Below are 14,364 nucleotides of genomic sequence, written 5' to 3'. Positions count from 1 at the left end.
GAGACGTTGTATACCAAGCAATGTCAGCAGTAAAGCATGCAAGTGAATGGGATATCATATAGTTGAAAATGTTACGGAGACACAAAATGTCTCCTTAGGGTTGTTATGTCTCCTTAATACAGTAATTATGACCATAATGTCTCCACAAAGCTGGATATAAAATAAACGTCTTTTTCGTGAATCCCGCATCATTTTTATGAGACTGATTCCAGCAAACTGGTGAGAATTCCATGCAGTGACAGACAGTGAGCCGCCATTAGGACCGAATGATGCCAAGTCTGATAATGAGATTTTAAAGCGCAATAGTACATTCCGCTTCCACATGACTGATCACAGCTTTATACATGTATATCTGCTTTTAGTGGCTACAATATAATCTTTGCATCATGATCATTCTTTTTGCGATGGATAGAGATACATAAAAAAAAAAGTAACCATACATTTGTACATGTACCATTTGCACATTTTGGCAGTGAATGTGTGAAACATGGATTCATTTATATTCTTTTCATTTTTTTTTGAAGACATCTTATAGCAAAGAAAGTGTGCCATACACAATTGTGTAATGTACACAACACATACAATGTATCAGAAGAAGGTGAGATTCCATAAGAGTAGAGTCCTCTATATGTTTAACTTATTTCACTATTCCCGACCTAAGTCTGCAAATACAATGTACGACCACTTTTTCACCTTTAAAACTAAAACATTCAACAAAGCAATCAACAAAGCCATGTTCCATTTTTTTTTCTTCTTTTTTTTTGCACGGATGAAGATTATGTTTTTGTTGAGTATGTATTTTTTTCTTGGATGCCAGTGGCAATTTGTGAAAATTTCATGCCGTGAAAAAGGCCATCGGCTCCAAAATGTGAAAATTTTGTTTTGTAAATATTTTTTTGCTGTAGAGAAATAGAATATAAGCTTAATTTTCTATTTTAATAGAAGCATGCTTTGTGGAAACCATTTTTGGGGGGCTTGTTTTGATTTCCTTAACAGAAAATCTATCACAACAAAGCCATTACATCTCACATCCACGAAAGAATCAATAAGATTTCGTACTTGTAAATTGACCCACATTGATCATCTTTCACATTTGATATGAATAATAAATCACTCTGTCATATACATGTACACTGTACATTGTAGATCAACACACAATCAAGTTACAAAAGGGTAAGACTTTAAATCAAGTAATCACAACTCAACAACTCCACTTGCAAAGAAACTGGCCACGTCATCATCATATTGGGGTTTTCAAGCAAGAATTGGCTTCATTATCAAGAAGGGGGGAAATGCCACTGGCAGGGCAGAAATGCCAATAAAAATTGAAAATGCCTTTAAAATATGAAAGACTGCAAACACCTAAGGCATCACATCTGTCAAAATTATCACGAAAAGAATCTTGTTCTTGCGAGTAAAAATGTTCTAGAAATTGTATTTTCCATAACGTTCATGCTTATTCAGACCTTTTCAACAAACAGTGAACGCCCCCCACACATGCAGTGTTTGGAAAAGGGGAAAAGTACATATTCCTTTGACTTGTACTAAGGGTAATATTACTCCCCCTGCTTTCTGAAAGAGGTACATGTACATCAATTGCTTTTTCATTATACAAGAAAAATTAAATTTTCAGGGATTCTCTTCTGTATTTTCTTTATATTGTTATTCTGCTGTGACGTCACAAACTGCTGAAGTCTTGTTATTCGTAATGGCAGCAACGAAACTTTAAATATTCGTAACTTTTTAAGATATTATCTGATTTTCTTCAAATTTTCACTGACGGGTTCTACTTACAATGCTACATTCACTCAAGCCACATGTATACTTGGGGAAACTTCTCCTTGAATATTCCACAGCTTTCTTCATTTTTCATCCAGATACACAACAAAAAGTTTTACTATTCAGTTCTGATGTTGCTCTACCTAGTATTAGACAACATGAATAAAGTAAGGAAACACACTAGAAATTTAACAGTCCCCCCCCCCCCGACAAAAAAAGTAAGAAATAATAATACATAAATAAATAAATAAATCACAACACTGGGGAAAAAAAATGATACAAGCAATGCAAATATTGCTATGATATCAACTCATGTGCAGCCCTTACAACTTGGTGCAAACCACAGATGCAACAAGACGTGTGCACAGAAACATGTGACAGAACAACACTGTGACGACTGTGCCTTTTAAAGGCACAGGAACCAAGGACTAAAGAGGGCGCTGTTGAATGGCATGCAGATCGACAACATGAAGCTATTACAATGTTTACGCATCTGTCTTATTCCGAACGTCCAATTAAAACCAATTCGTAGGATGAGTATGTTAAAAATGGTTGAAATAATGGCAAGCTCAGTTCAGTCTCTTCATGCGGCCACTGTATTATACATGTGCTTTATAATTTGGACAGCAATTACTCTTAATGACAATCAAACTCGCACAAAAGACAGCACACGCAAAACGCATCCACGATCTACTTTGGCAGTTGACTAACTTTAATACATTGCCGATTTTCGTAATGGAGATGGCGGCGATCCACACACCACACAACAGCGCCCCCTTGAATCGAAGGTCTGCGTGCCTTTAACATTTACAAGTGCTTCAACGACAATGACAACAACGGCAGAGAATGACAAGCAGAGATAGTGAGTTTAATAATCACAAAAAGAGATAATATCAATAAAAGAAAGCATTCTGAAGCTTGGATCACACACGGTTTAGGAGACACATCAATTCCGAGGCAAATGCAAATTTCTTTAACTTTTTCTGGGCAAACTTGATAAATGATCTTTTTTTCGGGGGTAGGGGAGGCGGGATTCAATGCACAACAAGAAAAGCTATCATTACATTTTGGACTTACTTCTGGAGCAATTGCAGTTACCTGGGATTTCAAAACACAGAGAATTATCATTAAAACCTATCTTTTAGCTTATAAAATCTTAAAAATGAAAAAAAAAAAGAGTGACATTTATGAAAACACCGAAAAAAACCCCTATTATCAATGTGTAATCCTGAGGATTAAAAGATCGAACAACAAGGTTGAACTCTACCCTCCAATGAAGAATGGCATATTGCTCAAAATGTCCAACAAGACCAGGACTATACCTGACTTTTATGACTCCCAAGTATTCTGCAAACTTTCTGTCATATGTGTCACCGACATAACTGCAACGGATTTAACATTCCAGAAATGTTAGATCTTTTAATATCGTATGTTACTTACAAAAAATAAAACACAAATCCTTGCAATATTCTGGCAGCAAATCTTGCTTAAGGAAAAAAAAAAGAACAGAAAAAAAAATATCTCAATATTGAGGTTGGCCTCGGGAGAAAAAAAAAAGAAAGTCAACGTTTGTTGGTTTTGTTTGCACCAAGCTCCATTTTTTTTTTGTATGGATAAATATTCTTACATTTCCTAAAGGAAACATACGAAAAAATGCTATGTAACGTACATTACTGGCAACTGCCACCACCTAGAATTTTGAAAGAGAACGGTAATACTGACAGGTAACACATTTTTCTATTTCCATTATTTCTTTCAGTTACATCGAGCTACTGTCCTGATAAGGGTCGCTCCTTGGCACACATGTTGTGTAGCTGTTTCAGGGTGAAAGCATCAAATTCAAGGGTAGTTGATCTTCTTAATGAAAAAGATACTTTTCAAAAAGACAATTTTGGCTCAGAGACAAAAAAAAAAATATATAAACTGATCCAACAAACTGTCAGTAAAACACTGAGCAGCAGTGAAATTTTACAGGGGACTGCAACTCAGATCTAGAGTGAATGAGTGAGTGCCAAAGGGGAACGAAGGAGAGCCAACTGTATGTTATCTAATGAAGCCTTATGGAACCATCTTACAGGTGACACAACGTAACTGTGACAAAAATCATAGGATGGATGGCACTAAACTAGATCTAGAAGCTCACTCCCTAATCACTAGACTTTCTGTGACTACAAGTGCTGAACAGAAACAACCGTTCTGACTATGACTGGAAGCGAAATGATACAGAAGTTTTGAGGACAAAAGCAGCATCAACAGTGCATTAATGTTTGATGGAGTTAATCATTCTCTCAAGAAATCAAATTGCTTATTTGGAATAAAGTGACAAAATTTTTTAAGGTGAAGAGTGCTGTGACGTCATCCAAAAATTTGTCGAAAGAGAGCACGCTGCTCTGGTCCTCATGTTTAATACAAGACATGTGTTCCTTGTAAAATGCGCTTTCACAGGTTGTATGATGGAATCACTCATGTTTTAGTGGCAGAAGGGTAGAATTGCAATTCAGCTCTAACCTCCTTCCAGGGTCCTGTGCAATGTCTGCAGTCACTGTAAATTGTATTCATCGCAGTTTCCACGGATCGTAGCCGTTTGGTTACTTCGTGGCTAGCTCCACGGCGACTGTGATTATCCTAACTGACAACCACTGCAAACCGGTTTACGACAGAGTAACCAGGTTTTGATGATTGATTATAGTTCTGTTCATTGCCACATGAATGGATCAACTTTTCTCTCTGAGATGCAGAAAGCCGTTATACACTGATGGCGATGGACAGTTTACAATGCCCTTTAATGGCATTCTTCAGACCCAATGCGGTAAGAACCTGTATGTCATCGATTAAACCTGGGTATACATACTGTATACAACACACATTTCACAGTAGTATTCTCTGTGCTAAGTCTGTGATCTTGTACATTCAGACCAAAATAATGCTCCCTGTTATACAAATGCAATAGCTAAAGATGTTTGATCGCAAACTGCTTTGTTAAACATAAGAATATTTGAATAATATCTCACTGCTGTGGCTCCTCCATCATCAAGATATATCCACTTGTGAAATTGTTTCGCAAGATTTGAAAAGCGAAATATCAACAACTGTAAAATATATGGTGTACGCAGTACACGATGGATTTGGTTCAGAAGCGCAGCAGGTGTAAGGTTGGTGTACGTACAAACCTGTAGTCTATGCTACTTTTAGGTGGTGCTAAATACACAGTGGTGTTATATCCCTTAAAAACAGATCATACTAGAGGCTGCAAGACACAAAGGAACATTTAGAAGATACGATGGTACTAGAATACGACATCTGTCTAGGGTCTACCAACATGAGCCAGAACAGCTCTTGTTTAACGGCTGCTGGCAACGTTTCGGCAGCAAAGCCGTGCAGCGCGACGGACGGAGTCAAACTCACCGCCTCGTTGTCGGACTGGAAGTCGTCCTCATCCATGCACATGATCTTGGCGCTCTGGCTCTGGCTGTGGCTCTGGCTGGGGGCGGGGACCGAGTGGACTTCGGCCGCCAAGGTGGGCGGGCTGCACAGCTCCACGGTGTCCACGGTGGCCGTCTGCAGCTGGGCCGAGACTACGGGGTCCTGCACCAACCTTGCCTGCTGAAGGGAATACACACGGGTGTGAGTCAGTGAACACACTACCAACAGTGCCACAATGATGCTCTATTCTTTTAACATGCGTCTGCATGGTCAACAAAATCATCACTCTAACGATACCGCAACAATCTGTACGCGTGCTGAAAACCATTAAAAAAAAAAAAAAGGAATACACTGGTACATGTATAAGCCAAGGAACACAATACCAACAGAGCCGCAATAATGCTCTATTCATTTAACAGGCATCTGCACGGTCAACAAGTCAGCGACTCTAACAATACCGCAAAAAATTTGTGCGCATACTTAAAACTGTAGTTTTTTAAAGGAATACACAGGTATGACTCACGACACAAACTACCAACAGTGCCTCAATAACGAGTATCTTCACGGTCAACAAATTGGCACTCTAAAAATACTGCAACCATTTGTGTGAATGTTGAAAACCATCTTTGTTATTATTTTTTTGAAGGAATACACAAGTACGAGCAAAGGAACACACTACCGACAGTGCCGCAATAATGCCCTACGCTTTAACAGGCATCTTCACAGTCTACAGACTGGCAACTCCAACAATTCTCTAACAGCTTGCGGGCATGCTTCACAATCAGAAGACCAACTTAATACTGTACAGAGTACATTTTTGAAACAATATGCAATTCCTATCCCGTCGCATACATGTATACATACACACATGTAAGCATACGAGATGGTTGCCAACTCAAAGGAATTGAGTCTTTTGATGCTAACTACAACTGTACCTTCCAAAAAAAAAATAAAAATTTATATGCAACCCATAAAATGGCAACAAATTTAAGAAAAGTAAGGCTAATATTTCTGTCTCCAATTGACAATTTTTTTTTCTCATAATCTTTTAATGAAGAAACAAAACCGGTTCCATCTAACCTTTTTTCACGGCAAGGTTAAATTTGAGAAGTATTGATTTCAACACAAATTTCAGCGGCAAAATTCCCCAAAAACTTGATGGGCTATTAACCCGTCGAAGATGAGTCCCGAGTATACTCGGGCAAGTGTCGATTGGATTTCCTTCGGTATATCAAAAACTTTGTTATAACAAAAGGGAATTCTGCACCATAAAACTCATATGATTACAATTTGGGGACCTGAATTTTGACTTCTTTATAATGAAAATTTCATAAAAAAAAAAACAAAACATACTGGCATCCCTGCCATTTCATCATCACGGAGGGGGGGGGGGGGGGGGGGAGGGGGGGACTGCATAACTGACCTCTTCTACCCCTTCCATGGGGGTGACGGTCTCCATGCCGTGGACCACACCCGGTGACGAGGCCCCGCTGAAGGAGGTGTCCAGATCGTCGTAGTCGCCCTCCAACGTGTCTCCCGGTAATGACTTGACCTGGGATTTCATCGCAAAAGAGAAAACATTTTAAAAGAGTGTGAGAGATTATTTGTTGTCATGGCAAACTCACTATCACATCATTGACATCTCTCAGTTCTTTCAATATTCCTTCTCTATATCGCAGGTGAGGGGCACAGCGATCGAGGCAAAATTGCCCTCCTGAGGGGAAAAAAATTGCAATTTCCCCTCAGAGACTCCAGCGCTGTGAGATCTGTGGAACTTCTCTGGAATGCAAGAATGTCCAGAGCTTAAGACGCACATTAATATCACGTGACCTGGAGAAAGAAAAGCCTATCACCTGATCGATCATGAATCACACACTGTAGTCATCATATTCATCTTAGGTGTATTCCTTTCTTTATTCATCTTCTTCTCCTCTTTTCCCTCTTCTTTTTCAATTTTCGTATTTGTCAGTGCAGTAATCATTCTTGTGTAATCAGACTAAGCCCAAAAAATTTGAGTTAGTTTCAAAAAACAAACAAACAAACAAGTATAATAATTTGGTGCTCCCGACACCTGCTACAGCTGTATTACAGCTGTATGATGCATTTTCATGACATTCCGAGTTTGTTCAGCATTTGGTGCTAGCTGTACGGGCTAAAGCGAGTGTGCTGTGCAATGCTCAAGATCTCAGCAACTTGTCATTCAGAGCCTCTAAGATTCAGAGATACCGTGCGACATACCACCCGATGTGCTCCACGTTTCTTTGCTCTCCACTTCTGCCACAGATACATGCTTAAAGGTAGGGGATACCTTTTACAGACCTCCCAAAATGCAGCAAAAACATTAGATATGAAACCTACAGGGGACTTGTTTATAGGCCACTGCTGAGAAATTTGGAAGTCAACAGTTATCTACAATTTGAATAATGCACAAAACTCAACTACTCAGTAGTTCTGTGTGTCAGCCACACTTAAGCCTTTTTGTTGCAGTTTTCTGTATATTTTTTATCTATAAACACAAATCTAAAAGTATGAGAGCTGATGTAAATAACATATAGAGTGTGTGGCAAGAATGTATATAGAAACGTTTGTAAGTTTTGATGAACTTTCTTAACAAAATATACATGATGGACACACATGCAGTGCATGGGTCTGCAAAGGTAGCCTAGCAATGTGCCGGAATTTACGGTGAGCCCCGAAACAAATTCAATTCAAAATCTAACGGTCAATAAAAATGTACTAAATGTAACCCTCCACTTTCAATACTTTATGGGAGTTTTTAAAATGATACTCTCTTCAACATACCACTGTAATTTATACAACTCTTCATTTAAGGCATGCAAATGGGATTCCCTACCTTTAAGGATGGTTCCCAAACGACGTAGACTGTTTTTTCGCGGGACACAAACTTTCTTCACCACGTATTAATCAGGTCTTTTAGTGGCTAACATGTGAGTATAAGTACGGGTCCTTTCTGGTGACATGATGTAATCGAGCCTGGTCATAAATTTTCGTAAGGATGACACAGTTACTGACTCCTCACTCCTTTATTGATTGCTGAATCTTGAGGTCCCCGTTATATACCGCTACATCAGGCACAGGTTCTCTTGTTACGTCAGGGATGGAGGGCATGATATCTAAACGACCCTCCATCTATAAGTTTTCCTCTTACATTGCACAAAAAAGATCTTAGGTGGTAAACATCTCTTTTAGAGAAAATCAACAATCCACACTGGTGCTTTCCCTGATCCTCACAGAGTTCTCCAGATGCTAGTTAGCACCCCCGTTGTAACAAGAGTGTCCCTGGACAACGCAGAGACCACAATGAGAAGCTTCTGTTTCCATGGTAACAGTCTCATCACCTGGCTCATTCCAGCATCTCACCGGCTTCCCTCTCTGCACCAAAGGTCCCTTGTTCTTGTTTTCGGCATTTTTTTGTCAGGTCTAACCCACAGCAATCTAGGGCTGCGTTTATCCATGGACCTACAACTAGGTCAATGTTTTAACTAACTTGAGAGAGAGAATTCATGTTTCAATCATGTGTTTGGAAACGTAATTTGCAAACGTGGTTTGAAATGCGATTCTTAGGGTGCCGCATCCATTATCTACCCATCATACAAAATCTACAATCGCGATTCGAATGGTGTCACTGCGTAGCTGCTGTGTGCTGTTTGACCCGGGAAGTAAAGGTCAACTGCATACCACCAAACATGCCTCATCAGGCGACACACATATAACGGGTGGACAGCACAACCGAAACAGCTGGGATTTGACCTTGAGATATAAACGCATTTCAAAACAGCATTGCGTTTATCTACTCAAAGAACGGCGATCGTGGGTCTCAAACGTGTTTCAAAACGCACTTTAAAGGGTGTTTTAAAACTGCGTTTCTCCATGCGTTAGAAAACAAGGTTACATTTATCTAACCCCTGAAAATGCCTCAAACGCGTTTAGGATTGTGATTCTGCCTCAGAAAATTTTTAGATAAGCGCAGCCTAGAACTGTCAGCAAGTCTCTTTTCTTTCTTTTTCTTTTTCTTTTTTTGCTCTATCTCTTTCTTTCTCTTCTCAATCTCTAAACCCATCTGCTAAGCCTATCTCTGTTTTTCCTCAATTTTCTTCCCTCACCAAATCTATTCATCTTCTATAGATACACTGTACCCCATGATTCTACCCCAACCACTTTTCTTCTTTTATATTCCTGCAAAAAAAAAAACATTCTGCTACACAATGGACAGATTGTGATGATATCTGATTTCCCACATAACAACATGTACTGCCTAATTTAAACTTCGCAATCTGCATAAAACTTCTTAATTTTGTGATGGAATCAAATTGAGCAACTGAGAGTACACAACGATACAGAACAGTGCTTGTTGAGTACAAAATCCATTGACCTTTGACCTTAGGCCTTATCACTTCATCCATATTCTACCTTGGCCAACATTTCTCGGTGATGTACTGTACATGTGTACCTGTGGTGCAAGTTAAAGCCTTAAAATCGTGGCGAGTGGTCTGTGCGACACAGAGATGAACGCAACACGCTGCCTCCCCCCATTCTGTATCAAATGTAGTGACCCCGAATGAGAATTTAACGCTGGTTCAATGGGTCAGCAAACACCACTGAGATTCAAAATCACCTGACCCAAAATGGCTGTCCGATACCCGAGAGCTTCCAAACGGACGCACACTCTCAGTGCGCATGCTCATGAAGAAAGGCCAAAAGAGCCACACGTCTTCTGGTCTCTCTCCTCCAATCACCGCAGCTCGCGGTCACAATGTTTGTGTATGATGCATACACACACACACACACACACACACACACACGTGTCTCAGTGGCAGCATTGTCCCACACGTTTATGGATATAGCACTGCAGTCTGGCATTGCGCAATTGCATGCACAAACTTCGTTCATTCGGGAGTTTACAAAATAACATACCAGCAGGGCTTACGATTGTCCGACTTTAAGTGGTCATAGCTCCAAGTTGTGGAAAGTTTATTGAGAGCACACTAAATTGTTGACGACCATACCGCCACATACGGCAACGGAGAAGTGACGCTTGTCTCGCTTCCACTATACAGGCGAGACAAAAAACCAAAGTGGCCAGAGAGAGGCTCGACTGTGGCAGTGCACGCATAGAAAGCAGAAAGATGCGTTCTAGAGAATGTGGTGAAAGTTTGACACTGGAATACGTAAGAACTATCACGCACACACAAAAATTACACAGGTTGTCATGTAATCGGGTGGGTGATGAAGGCAAGTTATTTCAAATACAGCTGACTATGACTAATCCAAGTTAATTCAAATCTGAAGACTAAAGACTCTAGGATATCATGTTTTAAACACACTACACTTCCTCCTTTCCTTGCTAATGAAAAAAAAAGTGTTGCGGAAAACCAGATCGCCGCTATCGAACTGACACCTGGCATTAATGCCACTAGCGGCCAATAATAGATTCCAACTCCAGGGCATGACCATTATCGAGGCTTATAATGACTTTCAATTTCAGTCCATCCTCAAAGGGATGCTACAAGTGTGTATGGCTGACAATTTAGCACTGCTCATCAACCAAGAATGATGGATGCAAAATGGACTTGAGAGTTTCGAAAAAGCACTAACGAGGGATCTCTATTTCAGAGACGACGGCCATCTTGCTACTACATACTTGTCATTTGATAATGGATGCGGTTTTGGTGTAAAGCCACACCAGGTCCAAGTTGGCTCAAAAATATTGAATTCAGACCACGGAACAGAAGAGATTTCTCCACAAAACATAAAAGCGGGAGAGTTTAATATGAGAGTTTACATACTTTGCAGATTTCATGAAACGATCCTATCAATTGCAACCACAAACCAGTATGCACATTGCAGCTGAATGCATACTCACCACTTCAATCGTTTCACAGTCAGTAACAAAAATCTTCCCTAAATTCCCTACTGTAAAAGTGGTTTCTTTCGCGGTGGTTTTATTTTTGCACTTTGAGGTTGAACCGCGAATTTAACATCACACGAAAATGTTTTGAACTCGCTGCTTATTACAACGCTATTGCGCACATGCACACACGAAGATTCCGCGCATGGAGTGTATTGATGGTTAACACACACAGCGATACCGCGCAATGTAGGTACAAGCACGTTATTAAGTACTCGAGAGATGGGATTTTCGGAAAGCCTGCATTTAATTTTAATTTCTATTTGATGAATAAAAGAATAATTGGATTAAAGTTTGGGTTTTCTTGTGTAAAATAAAACAGTTTTTGCCGACTGTGAATTCACAGATTTTGCCGACCGCAAATTTAAACACACGCGCAAAAAATGGCACCGATGGAAAGCGCGAAAGTATCTGTACGCGAAAGGAACTACTTTTACAGTATATAAAGAACATGCACCATCAAACCGCTACAAGTTGTATCACATGTGCATCAAACTGCGGTGGTCCTATAATAAAACTATCAGAGATGACTCCTAGGAGGAAAGAGATTGCAGTTGCATAACTGACTAAAAACAAGGCTTTGATAAATATTTGTGCACAAGCTGATGACAGAATTCTGAGGTAATAATTTTTTTTTTCTAATTTTTTTTTTCTTCTAATTTGCAAACTGTGGTTGAGATGAATGTGTCTGTTTGGCTAAAACATGTGAAACTTTCAATTTCTGAATTTATTTTCCATGCTGATTTGAGGACATTCTTTTTAATACCACTCACTGTTACAGAAATAAACCATGTCTGGAAAGATGAGGGGGGGGGGGGGAAGTAAACTTTCGTATTTTCTCTCCCCTAATTCATGACGAATTCTATGTGTGCCACATTATTCTGAGACTGCGACGCATCCGCGCTTTTGGCAAACACCCTGTGTTTCAAAGCCATACAACTAAAGTGTTTTTGATAGACATGCAGTAAGCAAATGTGGACAGAAAATGCCAAGCTTTCCTGTGAGGTACACTGTAAATCTTATGACATCCTTTGAGTGAATTTTTACTTTTTATCCCCCCCCCCCCAAAAAAAAAAAAAGATTGTGGAATTTTCTTTAGGGCTTCTTTATAGCCTTGTACATACATACATGTATATATGACATCATGACTGTAGTAGCCTTCTCATCCAGCCAAAGCTGTAATGAAACCTTAAAAAATTCAGAACTTTTGAAAGGATTGTTCAATTTCCTTCAAACTTCACTGATGCGCTCCACTGATATTGCTGCATTCACTCAACACACACGTTTGGGTGACATTGTTCTTTAAAAAATATATATATATAATAAATTCAGGGGAATTCCAATACCCTTCCTATCGCCTCCAGCTCCTTTCGCTTGGTGTTACGGTCCAGCGGCTGGACAGTGGTGCCGGAGCTGCCCCGGTCCCTGAACTTCTGCCTGGCCGACGACTCCTTGCACTGGGCGTCCGAGTTGTTGCGCTTGAGCCCGGCGCTGACCGATCGCAGGAAGGACGGCGAGTTGTGGTCGGGGAGGTTGTACGTCTCCGGACTGCTGCGCTGCCTCGTGTGCTGGATTCCGTGGGATAACTTTTTTTGGAAGGGCGGGGGGGTGTGGGCAAGAGGAGGGGAGGAGAAGGGTGACAAGATAAAGATTAATCATTATCATAATGAGCATAGCTGGCAACACTTCACCAGCAACTTTTCCTTCCCATCTCACTAATTTTATTTCCGTCCATTTTTGGTCACTTTCTCCATTAGAAAAAGTACACACACACAAGTTCCAGAGAACCATGGCCTCAAAACAAACCCGCACTTTTTTCTGATGGAAATATCCATCCAATCTTAAACTGCCACAAAATTCCACTTCCCTGTTTCGGACAACCCTCCCAATTTCATCCAAACTTTGTTCCAGAGGATAAACACTGCCACCATGACAGCATGGGTAACATCATATTTATTCCAATATCCCACAATTCATTTTTTTAAAAATTGAGAAATGATATAATTCCTCACAGATTCCTATTATTCTCTGGAATGCTCGTAATATCTCTAAGAAGTGTCAAGGTCACAGAGAGTCACTTGTCAAGGTCATATTTCCTCATGATCTAGCGTTATTTCAAAAAGCCCTCAAATTATTGTCAGCCCAGACATTCATGAAGGAAGAGTTATATGTAGCAAGCTACAGCCAAGTGCCTCAGCGAAAGAGCCGTTTGAGATCTGCGATTCTGATTATGATCCACGATCATGGGAAAGCCTAACCTGCACACGACTCCAACTGAATAATTCAGTTAGTCACTTTGACCAATGAAATTGCTCGATTCTTTCATCAGCGACCAGTGGCAAAACATGTACGCACAAGCTTCTTTGGAGAGCGCTCTGGTAAACTACTGCGATTTTTACTATTATGCTGGCAGCGAAATGCCATAAGTCAAAGGTGAAAGTTTAGAAGATTCGGACAGTGATCTTTGAAGGCCCTCTTGCTGGGCCTTGGCTCTAGCTGGCAGCTTGACTAGTTTTGCATACCAACCCCCTGCTTGCTCCTCTCGTAATCACTAAAATGGTGGGGCCTTGGACAAAGACTACCTATGACCAAGATTTGATTTACATTTGCAAGGGATGAAGAGTGCTTAATATTTTACAAGTGATAAAACTAATAGCGTTTCTCTTCTGGTACCATTTACAAAATTAGAGCTTTGACCTCTGACACAAAATGAGAGCATTGACCTCTGACACAAATGAGAGCTTTGACCTTTGACATAAAGGAGAGCATTGACCTCTGACACAAATGAGAGCTTTGACCTTTGACCCAAATGAGAGCATTGACCTTTGACACAAAATGAGAGCATTGACCTCCAACATAAATGAGCGCTTTGACCTTTGACACAAAATGACAGCATTGACCTTTGACATAAATGAGAGCATTGACCTCTGACCCCTAATGGGAAGACACTGCCTGATAAAGTGAGAAATGTCAATCTCACAAAGCTGAAGATGGCAACAAGAATTTCATGGAAATGCTCTCAAGGGAGAACAAACAAACAAACAAACAAACATAATCAAACAACACACCAAAAACATAGTGAAAAAAAAAAAAAAAGGTCCGGAAGTGATTTGATCAAAGGAATCACTAATGGGTGACATCGCTCCATTACCTGAACACACTCGATAATTAATACTGCATTTAAAAAAATGATTGCACATCAAGTAGCTGCTTTGATGAGGGTGGGTGGCTGC

General features: G+C 40.1%; 1 protein-coding gene across 1 annotated transcript in view; it reads right to left on the bottom strand.

Annotated features, from left to right (window-relative positions):
- LOC139720496 (rho guanine nucleotide exchange factor 11-like) overlaps positions 1-14,364 on the bottom strand; it is a 219,763-nt gene that overhangs the window by 47,780 nt on the left and 157,619 nt on the right. Inside the window, exons 13-15 of the mRNA XM_071631850.1 lie at positions 12,478-12,717; positions 6,626-6,754; positions 5,185-5,379 (exon numbers count right to left, since the gene is read on the bottom strand). Coding sequence (XP_071487951.1) covers positions 5,185-5,379; positions 6,626-6,754; positions 12,478-12,717 — 564 coding nt within the window. The remainder of the gene's footprint in view (positions 1-5,184; positions 5,380-6,625; positions 6,755-12,477; positions 12,718-14,364) is intronic.

The sequence above is a fragment of the Diadema antillarum genome, unplaced genomic scaffold, assembly GCF_040938485.1.
Source record: "Diadema antillarum isolate AM-2024a unplaced genomic scaffold, OU_Dant_1.0 scf00000128, whole genome shotgun sequence".
NCBI lineage: Eukaryota > Metazoa > Echinodermata > Echinoidea > Diadematoida > Diadematidae > Diadema > Diadema antillarum.
This window is presented reverse-complemented; position numbering and strand designations above follow the sequence as displayed.